Source organism: Setaria italica, chromosome III, assembly GCF_000263155.2.
Source record: "Setaria italica strain Yugu1 chromosome III, Setaria_italica_v2.0, whole genome shotgun sequence".
NCBI lineage: Eukaryota > Viridiplantae > Streptophyta > Magnoliopsida > Poales > Poaceae > Setaria > Setaria italica.
The window spans coordinates 17,637,330-17,661,486 of record NC_028452.1 but is presented as its reverse complement, the minus strand read 5'-3'; the positions used below and the strand labels follow the sequence as shown (position 1 = coordinate 17,661,486).

Genomic DNA, 24,157 nt, shown 5'->3' with positions numbered 1-24,157 from the left:
CAGAGAGGAAAAAAAAATCGAAATTTTTATATGTGTGATGCTGGTTTGTTGCTTCATTGGATTGGAGCAGTGTAGTTGTTGCAGTGGAGCTTCCTGCTTTTTTGTTCTTGCCAGATTGGATATGCATGCCACCTAGTGATCTGATAAATCCCTTTTTTGGCAGCTGGGGCCCCGTGAAAAGTGTCTCATTATGTCTGCCTGCTCTGTCTTGGGAGCAAAGGGAGGCCATGGAGGTTAGGGGACCAACAACTAGTACACATCTGAATCAACACTACATCTATTATTGCTTTAAGGTGAGAGAACCTCTCTCTCTACATGCATGCTTACTAGAATATATATTCACAAAAGTATCTAACAAGGGATGTTTGGTGACATATTTAATTCATTGCAAAAATTCTTACTTTTAAAAGCATTTCTATTATGTGAAAATTTAACATGCAAACATTGTTTTCCCTCATATATTAACCTGATGCAAAAAAAAATGACAAGGGATGTTTGCACTGGTGCCGCACTTCTGTTTTCTCTTAGCATTTCTGTGATGCGAATAACGTACATGAAAAACATATGTGTTCTTCTCGTAATAAGTTTGAATCTTCGAACAGAAAAGAACGAAGTGGAACAATATGAATTGGTCGATCCTCTGTATATTTGGTACCTAGATATATAACATTCACGACAAAACAAATAAACAAGAGAGTAGGAACAGAATCACACTTCCATGATTTCCCAAGTGTTTTCTTCTGAGTGGCGCCGATGGTTATGGGTATTCTTTATAATTTCTAGTTGAGGCAATTCCTGGGAGTTATTTATCAAGTGGCCGAAGGTATTTTTGGTTGCTAATTCGTATTTTTCTTTAGATATATTCAAATTAGACAAGAAACCCTCGTCCAGTTGATAGTACTGTACTGCAAAGAAGAAGAATAACCCTCGGCCATTTAATTAGAAAAGTAAACACTCAGAAAATCGTTGATATCATGTTCTGTCAGGTTTCCAATTCAAAGAGAGGTATTTCTCGAATCCTGAAATAGCCACACCTCTCCAATTCAGACAAGGGATTAATCAAACGGCCAGAATAGTGTTGCAGCACTGGGATTTGCACGTTGCTAGATCGACAAAAGATTCGACGTCGGTTACGATGTGACAAACATTACAGTCCAGTTAGTTGCAACATAAACCGCAGCTGGCCAGCCGACCGGCCGGCCGGTTTGCATCCGATGATCGATCTTGTTGTGGGTTGTGGTTTGAAGCCGAAGCATCGTCTCGTCAGGCTAGCCATGCCAGCCTCACGCCGACCGGCCTCGATGGTCTCGTGTGGCTTCGGACGGCGGCGGCGTTTGGAGTCATGGAGGGAGCGGTTCTGCGGTTGGGCACTTGCGCTGCACTTCTCGTGGCCATGCATGCTCATGTACGATCTCATCTGCCGGAGCATCGAGCTGACCAAACTCGACGGTTCAGGCGTCAGGGCCCAAGCTTTTTACGGCCGGAAACCTAGTCAGTACTCCACTAAACTACAATCTTGGCCAGTGCTGAGTTGCCATCAGCTCAGATCACACCCTTCTCCTGCATGCTGTTCATGGAAAGGCCGATTAACTGACATGATCGCTGGAGCGATCGAAGCTGCTGCCATCATTCACGCATAAAGAACTTGAGGAGAGATACCCGGCACCCGCCGGCCGGCAGCGTGGACAGCTACGTACGCTTCATCTGCGAGCATAATGAAGTTCTAGAAAGCATACTTAATAGTAGTACAGAGATCAACAAAGGAAACTATGGCTCAGAATTAAACTCCATTCTCTATGATCTCCAGTTCTCCACCTGAATAAAACCAATAGAGACATATTTTTCTAGCTTCTTTTTCTCCTCTGTCCTGAGCAACATTGCACCTCTAAAACTAATCTTTGATGATAGGCTAGTGATAGTAAATTTCCCCACATTCATTCTATATTTCTTGTCAAAAGGAATACCACCAAACCGAGGAGGAATAATATTCCTAGTATTACTATCTGAATTATTGGAAACGATGCACGACCTTTTCAATTTCACATGTTGTAGAAACTTGAGGAGCCATTAGCTCATCAGAGGGACTAGTGGAAGTAATTTGTGGCTATATATACTAGAAGAAGATGTAAAGAACAAGAAGAGATAGAAAAAAATAGCCACTGACTTGTACAACTATAACAACTTTACTATTGTCGTAAGCAACTAAGTTTTTATGAACGAGATGACAAAGTTTTTTTGTTGACAAGGTAGCAAACGATTAGAGAAATCGAGTAATGAAAACTTATGTAATGTATCTGTTGACGGTTCTTAAGAGCATCTACATCAGTCTCCCAATAAATATTTCCTAATAACTAGTTAATAGAAATATCCCAATATCACTTCCATCGTTATTGGGAGAGTTGCTTTTGCAGTCTCCCAATAATCTCATCCCAATCTGACTACCGTACTGGGAGAGTCACAACTCCTCCTTTATTTAGGGAGAGTTGGGGTGAATTATTGGGTTGTCCCAACAATTATTGGGAAAAGGGAAAGTTAAAGGGAGACTGCTGGGGTACTATTTTCTTATCAACTCTCCCAATATGGTAGTAGGATTGGGGAAATGGAGACCGCTGAAGATGCTCTAATACCAAATTTGACCATCATCTCCTGCAAAGAAAGAACAGTGAAATAACAAGCACCAACTTAGAGATAAGAGTTTATCTCTAATCATTTTCACGAGTTTTGGTGAATCACTATTTACAAGAGACCGCGTCTGGGGAAAACATGCACAAACACACTTCAAGAAGACAAGAAACACACCCTTGACCAATCGGAGGGAAGCACACGGATCTATGGGCCCACACATAGGGGAAAACCGACCTAACTTTGCACCATACCCCATGTACCCACATGAGGGCCCACTAGACAGCATCCCGGATGAAAGGCGGTGCGTGGGGCGACCCCGGTGGTTTGGCCGAACCACCCCGGACAACTCTCGCGCTCATCTGCCACGTGTCGCTCGCTCCGGATCTCCCTATGGCGGTTCTCCTCATGTTGAACCTGTCTTTCTATGGTTGGCTTGCATATTCTTTATTCCTCGCTTATATTCCTTACTTGTGAACAATTTATCCTAGGGAAAGCATGTCATATAAGTAGTTGACAAATGAGATATGGTATAAGGAAAGAAACCTTGCTTCTTCTAGCAAAGTATTTGGGAATTTTTATCTTGCAAAAATAAAAATAGCTTGGCTCCTCAATGATATGATAAAATTCCTACCAAAGCCATATATATGTTGATCTCATTTAAAACCTTATACATATACTGCTTGTCTTTGCATTGAGCTTTGTCAAATCGTTTGTGACCCTTGTGAGATTCATTTCATGCTTTCATGATCAAGAGCATGTATGCACCACTTAGAAACGCTAAACTTCTACACTAGGAGTTGGCAACATCTCACTCATCCATCCATCCATTCCACAAAATAAATACTCTATTATATATGTTGATCTCTCTCTCCAATTATCGTTACAAAAGAGACATGGGCTATCAGAAAAAATGGACACATGAAGGTCCAAGTATAGAAAAAAAATATGGACACGTGAAGGTCCAAGTACAGGAAAAAAAGAAAAAAAAGAGTTGGACACATGAAGGTCCAAGAAAAGAGAAAGATAGCCATGTTCTCAAAATATTTCCAAAGGGAGAGAGATCATATAAAAAAGAGATTCCATACATCTTCCATCCACCATCCACATGTTCACACACATGCACATCTTGATCTGATTGTATGACTTGTTTTCTCCTTGGATCCGGTTTTTTACTTTACAAAATATGCAATACAAGTAAGCTTCCTTTTCATCCCCTACCCTGAGCTCCACAAAAAGCCTTATTATACGTAGGAAGGAAAAGAAGCAAATCAATGCCTTGGTAAGGAACCATATACATTGAGTGATCTGAGAGAATCATTTGAGGAGCAAGGCTATGCTTTGTTTTGAAAATCTTTCAAAAACCTAAGTTATCTGAGCAGGAGGGGTAAAGGTGACTCGATTCTAATACATTCCATTTCTCAACCACCCAAGATGGCATGGTAGACATTTCAAAGTTCACAAGTACAGGGGAGGCTTGGAATAACTTATATGTAGACATCATACCAAACGAGGAGATGTTCCACTTTAGTCCTTCAACCTTCACTCGAGGACAAGCAAAGAGGTAAAGTATGGGGGTGTTGTTGACGGTCCTTAATACCAAATCTGATCGTCATCTCCTACAAAGAACAGTGAAATAACAAGCACCAACTTAGAGATAGGAGTTTATCTCTAATCATTTCCACGAGTTTTGGTGAATCATCGTTTACAGGAGACCGCGTCTGCATACGGGGGAAAACATGCACAAACACACTCCAAGAAGACAAGAAACACACCTTTGACCAATCAAAGGGAATGTTGACGGTCGTTAAGTACCAAATATGACCGTCCATATACTCAAGAATAAAGGAGGATTGACATTTCTTACACGCATATTTGGTTTTGAATAATGTAGTTCCACTTGTCCTTGGAGATTATTTGGTTGTAGGTGAAATAACACAAAAGGATGGAGAAAGTACCATCTATGGATCCAAGAAACACGCTTCTAACCAATGGGAGGTTGCCACGCGTACATCTCATGGATTGGAGGGCCCATAAACTACTACAACCACCTCAATCCACCGATAACGCATACAACCACCATTGGAACCCACCAGGCAGTCACCCGGAGAAAGGCTGTTGCGAGGGGGGCCCACAGGGGGTCAGCCGAACCCATGGTTCGGCCGAACCGCCATTGTATCCCCTCATCTCCAGCTTCCACGTGGCGATGCCTTAAGTTGGTTAAGGGATATTCCCTGAAGATTTCCTCGCAGAATTGCCTCTTGGAGCCTATAAATATGAGGAGAGGGGCTCCATTCTAGGACATACACCACAAGAGAATCACTCTCTCCCTCTTAGTTTCCAAGTTAGTGGAGTTAGGCTAGAATAGCTCTATTTCAGGTTCTAGGTCTCCTTGGAGTATAGGGTATGGCTCTTGTATCTTTTATTTCTAGGATGAATTTATTCTATTCAAAGTATACATCTTCCTTATATAGTGTTGTGCTTGGTTCTTCTATACACGAGTTGGTTATATACCCTTGCTATGTTGATATGCTAGGCTTATACACTCGTATGCTAGTCGTATACCCTTGCTGTCGTAGTATAGGCTTATATACTCTCATGTGTGCTTATAGACCTTGCTACGTGTTATACCTTGTGTGCATACATATAATGTATAGGCTAGTTGATCTATGCTAAGGCATCGGTTCAGTGGCCATTCCCATGGTGGCTTCAGCCATTGACATCATAACCAAGATGATTGAAGTGTTGTTAACAATGCAAGCATGGTGCTTGGATTGCTTAGCTTCATTGGATATGAGTTTGCCCCACAGATTGCTAGGGGTAGGCAGCAAGTGGTGACAGCTCTGTCCGTCCTTTATAATCCCTCACATTTGGGTACGCTGTTGGAGTTCGTAAATCAGCAGTAACTACGCTGGCAGACCGGTAGGGTACTGTCTCCCTGTGTGTGCCTGGGTGCATAAGCCTGGTCCCTATACAATGTATATGTATGTTATGCTTGAATGATCTGTGCAGTATATAGGAAGTACTTATGCACCTATAGCTAACTCTTAGTCCTTCTCCCTAGCTTAGTTATCTTGAGATGATTCTTGTGTGTGTCACACTACTTATCTATCATTATCTTACCCCTATCTTGAGTATTGTCTCTATCCATCTTATGATATACTCGTATACATAGTAAACTCTTTTGACCTACCCGCCTTCCTTTGGGAAATATGATACCCTTAGAATACTCTTGGGTGAAATGCTACAACGGTATATCCATGCGCTTGCAGATTTATTCATGATCGTTAAATATACCAACAGGGAAGCACACGAATCCATGGGTCCACACACAAGGGAAAACCGACCTAACTTCGCACCAGACCCCATGTACCCACATGAGGGCCCACTGGACAGCGTCCTAGATGAAAGGCGGTGTGTGGGGTGATCCCGGGGGTTCGGCCGAACCACCCCTGGCACCTCTCGCGCTCATCCGCCACATGTCGCTCGCTCCAAATCTCCCTATGGCAGTCCACGAAAGGCGGTGTGTGGTAGCTTGGAAATATGCTTGCAGATCCAAGGAGGAAGGTGGACTTGGCATTCTAAATATCAGAACTCATAATACTGCTCTACTGCTAAAGTTCCTCCACAAATTCTATAATAAGGCTGATTTGCCATGGGTTCAGCTTACATGGCAATGCCTTCATAAAAATGGTACCCTCGCCTCATGCTAGAAGCAAAATTGGCTCTTTTTGGTGGAGAGAAATTATATCCATTTCAGATAATTATCTTATGATTTGCCACGTACAAGGTTAAACAAGGTGATACAGTAAAGCTACGGAATGATCTTTGGGATCCTGGAGTTCTTGAATGGCAGTTCCCTCAGCTGTTCTCCTTTTCCAGAAATCAAAACATTTCAGTGTTGACGGTAGTTAGCATGCCAATTTGTGAACCGCAAGCACACAAATCAGTTGTAGCTCTTCCCTCAGAGTACTTCTCCAAGGTTTATCAATCCATGGAACAAGTGAATTTGCACTCTTAACTAGGTATTAATCTAAGTAACCGAAAGCACTTGGTGTATGAGATTGATCTAACTAATCTAACCAATCTAGATCAAAGTAGGTAGAGAGACTAAAGGTGTGCATAAGATAGATAAAATGCTTGCCCTAGGGATCTAGGATCACTTGCAGATGCAATCGCCAATAGTTAACAAAACAGATCTGAGTGTTACCATGAGTGGATGTGAACCAAGCCCCACACTTTCCCTCCCGCATACTAGTCACTGCACTGCTCAACCATCGAACAAAGAACATGTCAAGATAATTGTTCTAGGAAAGCAAAGATGCAACCCAAAGTAGCACTGGCCAGCCATTCATGAAAGTACATCATCAAGATATGAAAGATAACAGATTGATCTCAAAGAGGTTCGGCGATTACAAATCAATATCTCCATACAACGCCGAGAACAAACAGAGACTTTACCCCATGATCTTACACATGTTGACGAATTTAGGGTAAAGGATGCCATGTAGATCAACTGGATCGAAGACGACGACGAACGGGGGCAGGAAAGACCCAGGCCGATTGGCCTGGGCACCTCTGAGCCGATCAGCTCAGGGGGTTTTCGCCTCCCCTGGTGCTCCTCTTTGCGTGACCTCCTCTGGATCCAATCTTTTCTCCTTTTTCCTACTTGTGACGGCGGTGGATGGTGCTTTCGTGGTGATCTCCTCTCTCCCTTCATCTCTCTCTTCCTTGATCCAATGGTGTTGTATTTATAGTCCCTTGTAGGTGGCGGCTCTAGGTCAATGTCGGTGAAAAAACCCTAGAGGATGTCGTGGACGTCACGCTAAAGAAACGGGGGCTCGACTGGACCCAAGATTGGGCCAGGCCGATCGGCCCAAAGGGTCCCAAGCCGATCGGCCCAAAGGGTCCCAAGCCGATCGGCCTGGGCCCTTTCTGACCCTCCTGGTCCTCTCTTTCCTCGTGCTGGCTCCCCTCGACGACCCATGTCCAAATATTCATTTAGCTCCTTGTGAAAACCTCCCTTGATTATGTCACATTTCTGCCAAAACACAACATGCTCCAAAATACAACGTGTATGCAATAATGGGGTTATTTCATGTGCCAAGTGACGAGTTAGTGTAATAATAAGCATGAAAACACTAGTTAAATAACACTAAAAGTGTGTAAATAACGAGCGTCAACATTCAGTCAAGAAGTACCTCTGCAATTCGGTAGAAAGAAACTTCTGGCTGCCTTTATCTATTGTTGCTACTGATTAGCTGCTCACCCTTCAGCAGTTTCTACAGGAAGTGCACCATCCCTTACAATCCAATGATGTTTGGACATATATCTGGGGCTCGGCAGAGTTTTCATCAAAGAAAGCATATTCTAGTTTGCATGGTTCCATGCCAGCCTCACCACTATTCAAATGGATGTGGAAATCTTGGGTGCAAAACAAACATAAGTTCTTCTTCTGGCTATTTCTCAAGGATAGGCTAAACACCAGAAACCTGCTGAGGAGGAAACACATGCATTTGGACTCTTATAATTATGTGCTATGTGTTGAACAGGTTGAAGAGGTCAGGTATCATTTGTTTTTTGACTGCCCCTTCAGCCAGGTGTGCTGGATCTTCTTGGGCATCAACTGGGACACTACCCTCGATAGTTTGCAAATGATCCTTAAAGCCAGGTAGGATTTTGGTAAAGCATTCTTCAGGGAGATCATCATCATATCCTGCTGGTCTATTTGGTGTCATAGAAATGATATCATCTTCGATGGAGCATCCCTCTCTTTTGCTGCTTGGAGGCACCTTTTTTAAAAGGAGGTTAAACTGGTCACTCTAAGAGTCAAACCAGCCATGAGGGATAAGATCATTATTATAGAACCTCTTTTCTTTTTTGGGTTTAAAACCTATGTAATCGCATGTACATAAATCCCCTTTATATATAAAAAAAATAGGTAGGGGGCTCCACTGTCGATTTGCCTAAAAAGAAGATCCTCTTGGTCCTATATGAGAGATATCTGATGAAAATGGCAACAATATTGACAACAATAAAAAATCATAAAAAATACTTTGAAGTTTCTAAAACTATTGAAACTTGGCACATCGACAAACAATGCATCAATTTGTATGAATAAACCTAGAACTATTTTGAATTTCAACCTATATGATTATGACAGTGCATTTATGGATGAATTATGGATGTGCCAAGTTTTTATTTTTTTTGAAACTTCAAACTATGTGTTTAGATGAATTATTACTATTTTCAATATTTGTATCATTTTCACAAGATATGCAAGGTGGACCTTGGCCACCTAGCATTTGCATTTCCATGTCGATAGTTATGAAGCTAATGTTTGGTATAGCATGCAAAGCAAAGATTGTTGCTTAAAACTCACTTGTTATTTATTTGGTATTGGGCTCAAGCTCCACCACGGTATGCCCCCTCAGACGTAAGTACATGCCACTTTTATTTTGGATCCTTACCTGACACCTCACGTGTCACAATTACACGAGAAAATTCCCCCTCTAGGTTTAGGCACTTGTGGCGGGTTTTGTGACTCAATAGAGGCATTCTCCTCTTCTCTCGTCAAACCAAGATGGACATATTAAAAGTCCAAAATGGTATTGAAATAAATAATTATTTGGAACCGTGAAATAATAATAGCTGCACTTATAAGTAATGAACATGAACTAGGTATACTAGTTAGTGGCAAATAATTAAAAATGCACGCAGACCTTTTTCATTGAAAAATATTGTGTGATTTAAAATGAGTTCAATAATCTCACAACGTGTTTGGTTGGGGTAATTAGTGTGAGGGAATGTGAATTTAAAGATAGGTCCTTACAATCCTCTTTGTTGGTTTGGTGGGAGGCAGAGTTTTGGTGGGATGGGGAGTGCGGGTCTAGATCACCAAGTTCCACCTATCACTTCTGAAGGGAGGGGTGTGAAATATATTTTAAGTGGATGATGAACGCATCTCTACTGACATTATGAACTGTAATACAATTTCCCACATCAAAACACATGTATCAAACAGAGGAAACTGCCGCTCTTAATTCCCTCCACGAACCAAAACAATTAATATAAGAGTAAAAGTCAAATTTCCATCTTAATTCTCTCCATCATGTTCCACCCCTAATTCTCATGCCTCTTCTCAAGTAAACAAAATTATAATGTTTATAATTAATTCTTGTAATTTACCGGCTAGCAGCATCCAAATAATCACCCAAGTAGACTGCAGTTCGGAATAAATATATATTGACATATTGTCTTCCTCTATTATCGAGAAAATGTGACCTTTTTCTCATAACTACAATAACATTAATAATTATGTTCTAACTCGTAATTTAGTAGCTGAGAGGAACAAACCAGCAATACTCATAGACTATACCGGGTCGTGAGTACATGGACCTGGATGAAGAGTATGCACATTACGGGCTCACCCATATGATGATGGTTTGCAACCTTGGATGAAGAGTATGCACATTACGGGCTCACCCATATGATGATAGTTTGCAACCTCCAATTCACAATGGTTTCAGCGCCTGAATATCATCCGCCACGTCTTGAGCGCTACCATCCCCCGCAACAACGCGCCGACCCTAGTATGGTCCGCTGTGGCTCGAGCGTGCTCCACCACCGCCTGTGTCATCCACCGCGGGCCGCGTGCTTCGGTGTTGCCCCCCAGCACGCTCTCCCCGCGTGCGCCGACATGCTCTACCGTTGCCCATCGTCCCTGCGTGGTTCCGTCGTCCTCATGCTATGCCGCCGCGGGCCGTGCGTCACCCCCGATGCCACCGCCGCTGCCAAAGGTCGCCGGCCATCGTTGCTGCCCAAGGTTGCAGAGGAGGAGGATATGCAACCAAAAAATGTCAAACTAAAATTTTGCCAATGTTGATTTTTATTTAAAAAAATGTTGAATTTATTCTTTTTAGATGTTGAATTAGGTCATGGTAAATGTTGAATGTAGTATTATTCGATAAAATGTTGACTGAGAGTTTAGAAAATGTTGAATCTATTATTTCTAAATGTTGATCTAATTTTGAGAAAGAATGTTGAATACGATATGTTGTAATTTTAATTTAAATTTCTAAATTGTGTTTAGTTATCTTTAAAGTTATGAGGCTTAACTAGTTTCCACAAGTTAGATAGGAGCTCCCGAGCCGCAAAGGGTAGATGATTCGAACTTAATCGATATTGGATGCATGTAAAAATGGACGTGAAAATTTAGCATGTATTTCAAACTTTCACTCAAACCCCAAATTTAATGTAACTCGTTGCTCGATCTTGTAAAATTTAGAGCTCTCACATTTACTTGCTCAGAACCCGTCCAAAATGCGCACAAAGGCAACCCCAGACGTTGACGGGGTTGATCCCATCGAACATTCCAAGCCCACAGGCCACATGTGTATCTGTTGACGTCACTGCTTCGCTCTCCTCGTTTCCCACTTCCTCGCAAGTAGCGAGTCATCTTCGTGAGCATCTCGGACGTTGTCCGAGTTGCCCTTTTCTGCTTTAAGAAATCCAGCAGCGCTCCTTCCTTTCTTGGGAAACAAGATCGCTGCGACGCAGGGAGCAAAAGAGTTGTGGACTGAGATGAGCCAACCAACAGGCGTTTTCAGATCACGACTTTGCTGTCCTCGTGGTACAAGCCCGGCCATTGGCCAAGCCAACATCCCGTACTCCAAGAAACAGCATTTTCTCTACACATAATTTATATTCTTCCTTGCACAGTTTATACCAAAATAATTCAAATCAAATTCAGACCGTATTCAATTTTAAACCAAAACAATTCAGCCCATCCAAAGTTCTAAACCCAAAGGATAAGATGATAGCAACCCCAATTGGTAGCCCAGCCCGTCAACGCGAACTGATCCTTTCCGAGCCAGCTTTCCACCTCCCCTGCTCGTAGACGCGGTGGAAACCGCGCAACGGCATCCCAAAACTCACCACCCGATCCCGTGAGCGCCGCCGCCCCGCGCCCGAAACCACGGTCGCTACGCGCCGTCCCGGCTATTCCCGCGCCCCCGCCCACCCCCACCCCACCCCAAACGCCCACTCGCCGCCGCGGCGACCCCCTCACAACAGACGAGACGACGCACCCGCACAAAAAATCTCGGAACAGGACGCATCTCCCTGTACTCGACGCGACCCCTCCGTCGCGCGGATCCGGACGCCCAGCCCCTCCCTTCCATGCGCACGGCGCCGCCGCAGCCGACATGACGCTCGCCTCGCTCGCCCGCGCCCTCGGACGGTCCGCGCGCTCCTCCCGGCCGCGTCAGGCGAGTCTCCCCCTCTGCCCCCTCCCTCTCTCTCCCCGGCCCCTATCCTCTCCCGGCGTCCCGGTGTGGGGGCGGAGCTCTGACGAACCTTTCGCTGTTCCTTTCTAGGGTTTCCAGCTCGGGGGCCTCGGCGGGGTCCGGTCGCCGCCGCTGCCGCCGCCGGTACATGGCGGGGAGGGCGGCGGGTTAGGATTGGTCCGGGGGTACCTGACCGCGGCGTCGGCGGCGGGTCTTGGGAGGCCCGCCGGGGGCAAGGCTGTGGATTGGAGATACCTCCTCGCCAGCCCGCAGTTCCGGCGGCTCTTCTCTGATGAGTCCAAGAAGAGTACGTCCCTCATCCTTTTTGATGCGGTTTTCGTTGGGTTTGGTGGCTCTGGTTCTAAAATGTTTGCTTTTTCTTCTGATGTTAGATTACGAGAACTACTACCCGAAGGGTAAGAAGGAGGTGCCCAAAGGTGACGGGAGTAACAAGTCCGAATCGAAGCGTAAGTTTCCCCATGCTTATCTTGTTCGTGTAGAGGATGGTAGCCATGTTATGGATGTATGGGGATACTTCAGAAATATCATAGCTTTTGATAAACTTGTAGCAAATGGAATTAGTGAATATATTTGACCAACAAGACGTCCATCTGGCATGTGATTATGGATTTCCGTTCGCTGCAACTGCTTTGGTGAATTGTTATTGCAGTTATTAGAAATGATTGTGGTAGTGAAAATGGATAATGGTTTATGCATGCTGTGCTTTCTATTCATAGTTTTATGATGTCAGTGGCTCAGTGCTAACTATTTCACATTTGATGAGATTGCGATCTTGTGCTGTGCAGAGGAATCAACAGACGAGGGAGGATGGAATTTCCAGGAGACTGCTATGAAACAGCTGCAGAATTTCCTTGCACCTCTATTGATTCTTGGCCTGATGCTCTCATCCATGTCATCTGGCACAGCGGACCAGAAGGAGGTGAGTTTGGTTCCTACTTTGTAAACACTGGTTGAAATAATTCCGCAAATCATTAGTTTCATTTGCTCGTTTTCTGGTAAACTATGTTTCTTGGGCTATATTTAGTTCCACACGAACTGGTAACCTTATGTCTGTTTGTTGTTTTTCACACTTTCATAATTAGTTTGCCCCAAAAACTTCAGAGGAAATGGAGGACAAAGACTATATCGCCACCAGAATGACTTTAAAAGGCTAAGCGCTGTAATGAACTATATGACCTGTGCCCCTGCCAGCTCCAGTCAAATTCCCAGTATTAGTTAGCTAGCATTACATAATACATACAAGGAGTGCTATGGGCTAGCACTTTACTTCTAACTATGAATTTTTATCGTGGAACTGAGAAATAGTAGCTGGAGTACCATCCTTCCACTGCACTTATGGGTTCACATTATGACTACACTAGACCACTGATAGAACATTTATATAAATGACGGAGAGATGAAGTCTTTATAGACAATACACTATTGCAGAATTGCCTTTTGTGTAACTTATTGGTTATGTTCTTCCTCTGATCCACTTCTGCTGACATATCTGTCTTAATGTCCTGTGCGGGAGAATATTAGTTTGCTATCACACGCTTTGTACCTGAAGTTTTCGTTGCTAGCCTTTGAATGTGGATGCAATGTTGAGAACTTTTATTATGTGTAATTGATAGTTTTGTTAAACAATTTCATTTCACAATAATCATATCTGTTCCCTTAAGTGTATGGATCGCACACATACTATAGTTTAACCATATCTTTTGTATCAAATATCTGCAGATAAGCTTCCAAGAGTTCAAGAACAAGTTACTAGAACCTGGTTTAGTTGATCGCATTGTCGTTTCAAATAAATCAGTGGCAAAGGTTTATGTCAGGATTTCACCACAGCCAAAGAGCCAAGGTCAAAATAGTGATACCCATATTTCTACCATTGATGTTCCAGGCAAACCTGCTCCCAGTAGATGCAAGTATTACTTCAATATTGGTAGTGTTGATTCCTTTGAAGAGAAGTTAGAGGAAGCCCAGGAAGCGATGGGAATAGATCCACATGATTTTGTCCCAGTAACTTATGTTGCTGAAGTAAATTGGTTCCAGGAAGTTATGAGGTTTGCCCCAACAGCGTTTCTTGTTGGACTGATATATTTGATGGGGAAAAGGATGCAGAGTGGTTTCAATATTGGAGGTGGTCCTGGGAAGGGAAGAGGTGGTATTTTCAACATTGGAAAAGCTACTGTGACAAAGATGGACAAAAATTCCAAAAATAAGGTTTGCTATTTTTTCCCCTTGTCACTCTTTTTTACTGTTTCGCTTGGCTCTATTTTTTGAATGTGACAATAAAAAAATTCTGGCCCAAATGCTTTTTCATATGCTGGCTAAATCTTGACCTCTGTAACTCCAATTGCTTAGTTATGCAGTAACTTTATTTACCATTTTCATGAGAAACAATGCAAGCTTCATGAAATTATTGGATGTGTCTTTTCAATAACACTTGCTTATTTGTTGGTCCAGGTGTTTTTTAAGGATGTAGCCGGTTGTGATGAAGCTAAACAAGAAATAATGGAGTTTGTGCATTTCCTTAAAAGCCCCAAGAAGTATGAAGAGCTGGGAGCTAAAATACCCAAAGGTGCTCTGCTTGTAGGCCCTCCTGGTACAGGGAAGACTCTGCTTGCCAAAGCTACTGCAGGAGAATCTGGTGTGCCCTTTTTGTCTATTTCTGGTTCAGATTTCATGGAAATGTTTGTTGGTGTTGGACCATCCAGAGTACGGAACTTGTTCCAAGAAGCTCGACAGTGTGCACCTAGTATTGTATTTATTGATGAAATCGATGCTATTGGTCGCGCAAGAGGACGTGGAGGTTTTTCGGGGTCAAATGATGAACGTGAGAGTACTTTGAACCAGCTGCTTGTAGAGATGGATGGATTTGGAACAACTTCTGGTGTTGTTGTTCTCGCTGGTACAAATAGACCTGATATCCTGGATAAGGCATTATTAAGGCCAGGAAGGTTTGATCGCCAGATAACAATTGACAAGCCAGATATAAAGGGCCGTGATCAAATATTCCGCATCTATCTTAAAAAGCTTAAGCTGGACAATGAACCATCATTTTATTCCCAAAGGCTAGCTGCTTTGACACCTGGGTTTGCTGGAGCTGACATTGCCAATGTTTGTAATGAAGCTGCTTTAATTGCTGCAAGAAACGAGCAAACTCAGATCACAATGCAGCATTTTGAGTCTGCAATTGATAGGATTATTGGTGGTTTGGAGAAGAAAAATAAGGTAATTTGACTATCTTCTGACTGAACCTATGAAGCTGATTTCTGAGATTTGTTTCAATCTCTTACAATTTGGATCCCATTTAACTTGGCAGCCTTTTTTATATGTAATGTATTTTTTTGGTACACATATTTTTATATCTTATTCTGGCCTGTAGCCTCTGAGAATGTTAATCCTTTTTCAGGTCATTAGCAAACTGGAGCGGCGCACTGTTGCTTACCATGAATCTGGACATGCTGTTGCTGGATGGTTCTTGGAGCATGCAGAGCCTCTTCTAAAAGTTACGATTGTTCCTCGTGGAACAGCTGCTTTAGGCTTTGCACAGTATGTCCCGAATGAAAATCTTTTAATGACAAAAGAACAGCTTTTTGATATGACATGCATGACATTAGGTGGCCGTGCTGCAGAACAGGTACACAGTTTTTTTTCATGTCATATTTTTGCTGATGTTTCATGTTAAATAATTGAATAGTCAGGATTCATGGATATTTTCCCAAATTGTTATATTCTAGGCTCTTAACCAATGCAAACTCTTGTAGGGCTTGAGTAGAATGAATCAATTGTTATTTTTAACTTCCTTCATTCGACAATGACATTAATTATATAGTCTGTTTGGTTGATATGAATATGGTCATTGTTGTCACATGTTAGTAGAAAAATCCTATTCATTTGGCAAATCAATATACCACACCATATAAAGACTCTTGACTGTGTTTTAAGCGAACCAGAAGACCATTCTAACATATCCCCTGCATATGCGATATCCGTGATGAGATCATTTATAAAATTGGTTGCCTTCTAAATGTTGTATATAATCTTAAGTTGTTACTGCAAAACATCTTAGAACATGCAAAAAATAATCAACCAGTGTTCCATTGTGGTATGTTGGGTCTTTACCAATATTACGACTGGGAATTCTTCAGAAGCATATTATTTGAAAAGGTTCTAATTGAGCTTTGTTTCAGGTTTTGATTGGCAAAATCTCAACTGGTGCTCAGAATGACCTGGAGAAGGTTACCAAAATGACATATGCACAGGTTGCCGTGTATGGTTTTAGTGAAAAGGTTGGGCTTCTATCCTTCCCTCAGAGGGATGATGGCTTCGAAATGACCAAACCTTACAGCAACCAAACAGCATCCATAATCGATGATGAGGTCAGGGAATGGGTTGGCAAGGCCTATAAGAAAACAGTTGAACTTATAACGGAGCACAAGGAGCAAGTAGCCCAAATTGCAGAATTGCTGCTCGAGAAGGAAGTCCTCCACCAGGATGATCTGACCAGGGTGCTAGGAGAACGGCCTTTCAAGGCAACGGAGCCAACCAACTATGACCTCTTTAAGCAGGGGTTCCAGGATGATGATGATAAGAGCCAAGCGCCAGCAAAGAACGCCGAGTTGCCTGATGATGATGCATCTCCCTCGCTTGGCGAGGTTGTACCCACGTAGTTTTTCCTCAAAAGTTAGAGCTGTACATTGCACGCTCATCCGATAGATTCTTGCTTGTTGTTGCAGCATAAGAAAACTGTATAAATTAGCGCTCTCGTCTGATCATGCCAGTGTGGAAGTGCATTTGGATTTCCACAAGGGTCAAGGGTGGCAGTCCGGTTGATAGAATGCCTTGAGCTCATCATGGCATCAGCAAACGTTCAGAATCTTGTATTACCTTGTATTGTTCTGAAAGATTCTGTCGACTGAGGAGTTGGCGCGAAAAGAGAGTGTGTCCCGCCTGAAGGATTGCTGGTTTTTTTTTTTTTTTTTTTGCTGCAAATGACAATGACTTGTTTCTACGATGAAAGTCTACTTCGATGATGCCTGTAATAGAATCTGCGTGGAAACTAATAGAAAGTTATAGGCATTTGAATTTTTGTTAGGAAACCGGTGTGCTCTACTTTGTTGGGCAAATGTTCTAATCGTGGTCAAGCACAAAAGTATTTGACTAGGTTGTTGCAGCCGCAGGTATACTACGAGGATAATTTAAATCACACCAGGCATTCATCAGGAATAAAATCTTGTAAATGATATTCACATACGCTGTACAAAACACCTGTAGATATACGTACATACGTGTCACAGTTCGCAGCTATCGTCTATGGTGGAAGAAGATGCACCCAAAACTGCGCATTTGGCAATTCGACGGCTACCAGCTACCTACCACGGCTTGAGGTCCCCCGGCGGGCCATCCGTCCAGTTGAGGACCGTCTGCCCGGGGCTCAAGAAGACACCCTCCCCGTGCGGGAGCTTGCGCGCGAGCCCGTTGAGTATCTGGTGGAACGCGTCCCCTGGCTGCGACGGCTGCGGGAACTGCACCGCCCGCTTCACGGCGGGGCTCGCCAGGAACCGCTGCTTCCTGAGCACCTCCTCCGGCGGGATGGACGTGAGGATGGTGTCGAGCCTCGGGACGTCCTCCTCGGCGACGAACACCCCGATCTCCGCCCACGGGATGGCGTCGGCGAAGGGCAGCACGATGCCGTCGGCGATGACCACGGGGATGCACCCGAACACCACGGCCTCCACCAGCCGCGGGCTCCACGGCGCCCACCCCAGCGGGCACAGGCAGAACACCGCCCGCTGCATGTCCTCGTAGTACGTCGCGGGTCGCTCCGCCGAGATGTCGAACAGCGGGCTGCTCCGGAAGTTCTCCCACACCGCCGCGCGGGCGCCCCGCGCGTAGTACCCACCCCCGGGGTCGTTGCCGGCGTCGTAGAAGAGGCCCCGGAAGTAGGCGAACACGGAGCGCGGCGTGCCGGGGGGAAGCAGCCGCGCCTCCATCCTCCCCGGCGGCGCGTACGGCGGGACGGTGATGGAGCCGCCGCCCTCCTCCTTCATGCACGCGTGGCCGCTCTGCCCGAACGTCTGGACCAGCGTGGCGCGCCGGAGCACCGGGAGGATCCCGCGCGCCACGGCCTTGGCCTCCTTGAAGTGGAAGCAGGCGCCGAAGTCGTGGGGCGTGACGAAGAAGTGGTCGGCGCCCTCGGTGCGGTTCCAGTACGGCCAGCGCCGGGAGATGAGGCGGATGGCGGCGCGCATCATGCGCGGGGAGTCGAAGGGCATCGGGTGGCCCGAGGCGGTGAGGTCGCAGGTGGTGTACACGGGTGCGTAGAACCAGTCGGCTTCCTCGGGGTCCAGGGTGCGCACGGCGCTGGAGAGGAGGGACCGGTGCACGAACACCTCCGTGGCGAACATGTGCGTCAGGCAACGCGGGTCGTCCTCCACCAGCTTCGTGTTGTACTTGGCCGGGAGGTCGTAGACGTAGACCTTGAGCCGGCCGACGGGGTCGTCCTCCAGAACATCGCCGGCGCTGCCTGCATTTTCATCGGATTCAGATTTCAGAATGATCACTGGCACTGTATGCTGCATTTCATTGAGGCATCGACGTTTGATACGTGTGAAATTTGTAGGATTTTTGCAGGGTTTATACAGTTTCTTTAGGAATTCAAAATCCAAGCAAAACAACCATGGTTGGTACTTGGTACCAACTGGCACATTGATCGAATGAACACACACACCCCGAGTTCGTTTCACTCAGTAAAGTGAAGGTGAACAGCCGATCTAATTTTTGGAGAGGAGCAGCCCCACAGGCCATCCGCCGCTTCCCCCTTCCCCGCGGCCGGCGCCTCCTCCTCCCCTCAGTCGCAGCCGCCGGTCCGCGACCTCCGCGCACCCGCCGCCTCCACCGCATCCCTCCTCGCGGCTCTCCTGCCACGAGCCCACGACTCCTCCGCCGTCAGTGGTTGCGCCGAAGAGCGGGGCATGGGCGCCGGCACCATGGGGCTATGAAATGGAGTTGCCATGGATACAGGGTTCGGCGCATTCAGACTTTCAGAGGTTCCTGCTTTAGTTCAAGTTCTCATGACATCCTGAGATCTAGTATAAAACCGAATCTGGAGAACCACTGATGGTATGGTTTTTAGCGTTTTCCTCCGCTCTTCTACTTGGAATTTTGACTTGATTGCACTGTTAAGTGGAGGTTAATTGCTAAATTCAAAATTCCTTGGTAATTTAGAGTACTTGATGTCAATAGAGCTTGCAAACTCACAACTAATCAACTTTGTTATTTTTAAATGCTCTAATTCTAAGGATGATGGCATTCTAGAGCCATATGGCCCTGTCCCCACTTCCACCCAGGGTTCACATTATCACTGACAGATTTCCGATAACTCCGATATATCTGTTTTGCCTGTAGGGTCCGATAGAATTAGTTTATCACCTAAAAATATCGGTGGTTTGAATTTAGCCTCACTATTTCCTATTTTAAGAGCGCTCGCGTACACTTTTGGTCTACTTGATGATCCCCCAACCCTCATTTTTCAACATTATTATGTGTCTTTTTGAAATTATATAGTTTGGAGAGAATCTACATTTATTTCTGCATAAATTGAAATTTTATTTTAACAAATTTTGTCCGAAAAAATTTCTCTATCACCGATAGAATTCCGATATATCCGATATTCCCATTTATCACCAACCTCCGATATTTTTTATTTTTCGATAATGTAAACCTTGCTTCCACCTACTAGTTAAGCGGGCTGCCCTCAAAAAAAAAAGTTAAGCGGGCTTGTGCTAAAATCTAATCCAGGCATGAATTCGGGTGTCATGTTTATTTTTATACACAAATGACCTTTTATGCGCAAATGAATGATTCCATCTTATAATTTTTGTTCATGTTTCGTTTTCTCTTTTTGTACCAGCTTCTCTTCTTTTTTATGTAACACCACCTTGCTGGAAGACCATTCATGGGAAAGGGACGTGCTTATGGACATCGCAGCTATTGGATATGACATGAATTATCAACAGGTGGCCTGATTGCCTGCCTTAAGTCGTGCAACATCAGCCAATATTAACTCTCTAGGTATAGGTCATAACTAAATTATAGAGGGACCATCAGTAGAACTTTCAGAGCCAAATACGATGCATTGCTCCTCATATGTCTCATATAGGAAGGATGTATTTTAGGTAAATTGGAATTTTCACATCTCAGAAACTTGAAGATCTCAAATGCCTTTGTTAATTTGTAGCCTATTGCCTTCAGGTCTTCTTTATCGCAATAACCAATACCTACATTTCCTAAGAAAAAACAGTATTTAATTTTTGCCTTTCAGTTTATGCGTACTGAATACTGAACAAGGTAATGTAAACATTTTCCCTTACTAATGTCATGTTTAAGCAGCAGAGATTTTACTGTTTACAGAAGTAAACAGGAGGCACATCACAGCATTTAGTAGTTGAGATGAAAAGCGTGAAGGAAATAGCACAATGAAAGGAAAGCCTGCACCCCGCACCTGAGATCCTATATGTACGGTGGTCCTTCTTCACCTCCTGCGCCTCAGACCCAAGGAAGAGCACTGCTGCAGTGGTGGTGGCAAGAATGGCGATGGCCAAGACCGACCTCATCTTCATGATCACCACAACCACAAGCCCCTTGGCAGCACCTGTGCCTCCTCCCAAGCCTCCCCCCGTCTGATCTCACATTCTCATGAGCTAGGTAATCGCCACAGTGGTAGTTAAAGGTGTAAGGCAAGGGGGAAGCTTTTGTGCCAATTCTCCTACCAAGAAGCGTTTGGTAGAGAGGTGAGATGGAGCTTTCCTGGGCTTCCTTCATTCTTCCTCTTCTCCTCCTGCACACTAACAGACATCACACATCAATAACAATCACGGGCCATGCGTACTTCAAAGGGAGAGGGATGAGCATGAAAGAAGGTAGGAAGGTTGCTTCCTGTTGATCTTTTAATATTGTTTCCCTATGCCTCCCTGCTTTTCCTCCTACCTTACTTCTATATTTTCATACTTCAATTGCTAGTGGGTGGCCGATCTACAGAGGAGGTTTGCAAAAAAAATGTCTTCATTTATCTGGTGCTTAGTGTCAAATAGGCAGGATCCATGGATGTCTCCCAAATTTCTGCATTTTACTCTGACAAATTCAAGTTAATATAAATGATTTGATTACTGGATCAGCGGTTATTTTAACTTGGTGCATTTTGCAAGGACTTTATTTGTAGTTTATACTAATCTAATATTTCGCCACTTACACATGATTATCTCGTAAATATGATGAGCAATGTTGTCGGTTTTCATATTTTGGCAACAAATCTTTTTTTTTTGTAAAGGTACTTAAATGTGTTAGATGCTTGATGGACAGGCATCATTACGATTTAGTCAAATTTGGTTGCCTTGCTCCATTTTTTCCTCTGTTAAGCTAATGCCTCATTTTGTTTTATCCATATGTTTCACGCATCTCCGTCTACTGGAAGTTCTTTATGAGCATATTGACAAAGAAGCTGTAATCATGGTTTGTTTCAGGTTCTGATTGGAAAAAATCTAGACTGGTGCTCAGAACGACCTTTGATAGCTAGGGTTACTTGGGCCAAGTGGAATAGCTTTTGATCAGTTGCTAAGGTTGTTGTATATGGTTTCAGAGGGATGATGGCTTTGAAATGACCAAACCTTACAGGCGTACATCAATATGGCACCATGCATCATCGATGGTGAGGCCAGCTAGTCAGGGGACGAGTTGGCAAGGCCTATAAGAAAATAGCTAAACTGATAAAGCTGCACGAGGAGCAAGTAGCTCATATTGGAGGTCGGAGTATTGCTCCTTGAGAAAGAATCCCTGGGGGCACCACCATTCAAGGCATCGCGAACGTTCTGACGTTCCATTGCGGACTCATGTGCTCTTATCGTCTTGAAGATTCCTGTCCATGGATGACATACCGCAAAAGAGAGCTTATCCCAACTGACATGCTACCTTGAGCCAAATGAGCCGTTTACTTGTATGCAGTAGGCTTACTATCTATCTTTGGTTGGAAGTAAACTGGCGTCCTTCATGAATGATGCGTCCGGGGGCTACGTACAGCAGAACCTATGGGAAAACTGCTGAAAAGTCTATAGCCTTTCGATCAGAGAACCTGTGCGGTCTGCTTTGTTTGACAGAGTGTTGTAATCACTCACCAGACTCCTACGACATGTTCTCTAGAAGATTGAAGTGTGTCAGTTTGCATTACTACCAAACAGAAAAAAAAAAGGACGATGGAAAGGGAGCAAGAAAGAAAAGGTATGCAATGTACTGTAGTGGCTTGGTCAGTCTATCTGTTCCGATGTAAACTCTGAAGGCTGCTGAATCCATGTACAAACTGAAATAAAAGTGCAGAGGAGAGCAGGCATCTCATCCAAGCGGCCAAGGTGGTTAAGGCGTCCCTCTCTGCATTCCCAGGAGACCTGGAAGGAGAAAAGATTGCCGGAGACTTCACACGAAATGAGCAACTGCTAACTCTCTCGCACACGAATCGTGGCATGATAGATTGTATGTAGCCTTTCTGGACCAGTGCAAGGCTACGGGGGATCATCAGCTGGGCGGCCAAGCCTCCTCCAGGTCATGTCTCCGTCTTCAAAGTCCTTTTTATTTGCTTCTGCGCATGCAGTCCCTTGGCATGTAAGGATAAGGGTTAGGAGGCCTGAATCAGCTAAAAAGGCTCAGGCTTGGATTGGATATCTGCTCGCACGGTCGCTTGTCAGTTGTCACTCAAAGCGAAGAACTCAACCAATGCTGATTTAACGAAACTTTTAAGGGTTGATGGAGCCCTGGAGGCCTAAAAAACGGATAAAACGTCTGTCAATGGACCGAGCGTCAACTGGTTGACAATTGTATTAAATGTTCTTTTAGGAAGTCAAATTTTGTCAGGAATTAGGTCATGATAGGAAACTGGATGAATGTGAGCTTCTGTCAATCACAGAAATATATCTACATCATTTCATGAGCTCTTTAACCAAGAATTTAGTCACCATTTCCAAGATAGTTCTAGGTGGAAACTCCCCAATATAAACTAAAGACATACTTCAATTTATATTTACAATAAAATTTGTATCAAGAAACAGAAGAGGCAATTGGCAATTGTGCGTGTCAACTAAGGCATGGACGCATGCAGGATTTCAAACAGCTGAACACAAACATCAGGCACGCAGGTTGACTTTGGCCGCACTCCAAAGTTACAGAGTGTGCTTGCATTGGCACTTTGTTTTGGTGTTTGGTGGAGTCCAGGAGGCCTAAAGAATTCAGATAAAACCTCCCTGTCAACTGGTTAACAGAGTATTGCTTTCTATCAGTAAGTCAATAATAAACCAGTACCGTTGCAAGGTTCGGCAGTTCATGACGGCATAGAAGAATCTGAAACAGAATGTGCTTAACTTAATTATGTTGTTACACTTGAATCATCACATCAAGAGCTATCCAACCAAATTGATGTCACTCCCTCCAAATTAATGAACACCCCTCAAGGTGTGTGAGCTCCTAGCTAGAGCAGTTGGACAGACAGACCAAGGAAGTGAGTAAAGCCTTCAACCGGGAGGAGGAGATTATTAGACAGGGGATCTTGCCAGCAAGCAAGGGGATCTTGTTATCAAGGTTATGAAAGACCCGCTCACCCACACCTTGGCTCCTCTCTACTGTTCCACCACAATTACTGATGAGGTCTTCCCGATTCCTACACAAGCAACACTCAATAATCTTGCTGTTGTCCAAATTTGGGAAATCAAAATTTATATGAGCCGCTAGTGTTATTTAGAGAAGAACTTTTTTTGCAGTCTATAAACATGCAGTGGAGAAGACTTGGATGGGTTTAGTTTAGGTCCTAAGGTTTGTACCGCGATCTGTGGGGTTATGTTCCTTTGGTTAATGTGTTTGTTACTTCGCATTCTTCATGCATATACGTTGTCTATGTTTATTTTTGTGAACGTATCATCTTTTTCTTGAAGGAAAAAAGTCCATTTGAATAATTTCATGTTCTGCTGAAAATAAGTTTTCTTCTGTTGAAAATAAGAAAGCTATGTGATCTGTGTGGTTATCCAAACAGCATAGGAAGAAAAGACAATCATCGTGTCAAATAAGAGTCATAAAAACACATGAAGAACAACTCAACATAAACACAGTAGACACACGCAGGTTGACTTTGGCCGCACTCCAAAGCTACAAAAGAGTGCTTGCATTGCATGGTCCAACGCCAGCCTCTCGGTTTATCACCAGCA

General features: G+C 44.0%; 2 protein-coding genes and 1 long non-coding RNA gene across 3 annotated transcripts; 2 read left to right on the top strand and 1 right to left on the bottom strand.

The window, feature by feature from the left end:
* Positions 1–11,678: 11,678 nt before the first annotated feature.
* Positions 11,679–16,929, top strand: LOC101754839 (ATP-dependent zinc metalloprotease FTSH 8, mitochondrial). Its single transcript, XM_004961803.4, has 8 exons — positions 11,679–11,891; positions 12,000–12,216; positions 12,302–12,376; positions 12,716–12,849; positions 13,650–14,135; positions 14,379–15,146; positions 15,328–15,555; positions 16,109–16,929. The coding sequence occupies exons 1-8, from the start codon at positions 11,829–11,831 to the stop codon at positions 16,586–16,588; spliced, it is 2,451 nt and encodes an 816-aa protein (XP_004961860.1). The 5' UTR covers positions 11,679–11,828; the 3' UTR covers positions 16,589–16,929.
* Positions 16,930–17,115: 186 nt separating this feature from the next.
* LOC101755241 (probable glucuronosyltransferase Os01g0926700) lies at positions 17,116–20,673 on the bottom strand. Its single transcript, XM_004961804.4, has 2 exons — positions 20,422–20,673; positions 17,116–18,444 (listed from the first exon to the last, which is right to left on the bottom strand). Exons 1-2 carry the CDS (start codon positions 20,537–20,539, stop codon positions 17,291–17,293), a joined length of 1,272 nt encoding a protein of 423 aa, XP_004961861.1. The 5' UTR covers positions 20,540–20,673; the 3' UTR covers positions 17,116–17,290.
* A 46-nt stretch (positions 20,674–20,719) lies between these two features.
* Positions 20,720–22,893, top strand: LOC111256846. The gene is made up of 2 exons (XR_002677151.1): positions 20,720–20,839; positions 21,440–22,893. It is a non-coding gene; the product is annotated as an uncharacterized LOC111256846 (long non-coding RNA).
* Positions 22,894–24,157: the final 1,264 nt, after the last annotated feature.

Coding starts and splice junctions, on each gene's coding strand:
- LOC101754839 (XM_004961803.4), top strand. CDS start 11,829: ATGACGCTCGCCTCGCTCGCCCGCGCCCTCGGACGGTCCGCGCGCTCC. Junction 11,892..11,999: donor GCTCCTCCCGGCCGCGTCAG/GCGAGTCTCCCC, acceptor GTTCCTTTCTAG/GGTTTCCAGCTCGGGGGCCT. Junction 12,377..12,715: donor TAACAAGTCCGAATCGAAGC/GTAAGTTTCCCC, acceptor TGTGCTGTGCAG/AGGAATCAACAGACGAGGGA.
- LOC101755241 (XM_004961804.4), bottom strand. CDS start 20,539: ATGAAGATGAGGTCGGTCTTGGCCATCGCCATTCTTGCCACCACCACT. Junction 18,445..20,421: donor CCGTACATATAGGATCTCAG/GTGCGGGGTGCA, acceptor ATGAAAATGCAG/GCAGCGCCGGCGATGTTCTG.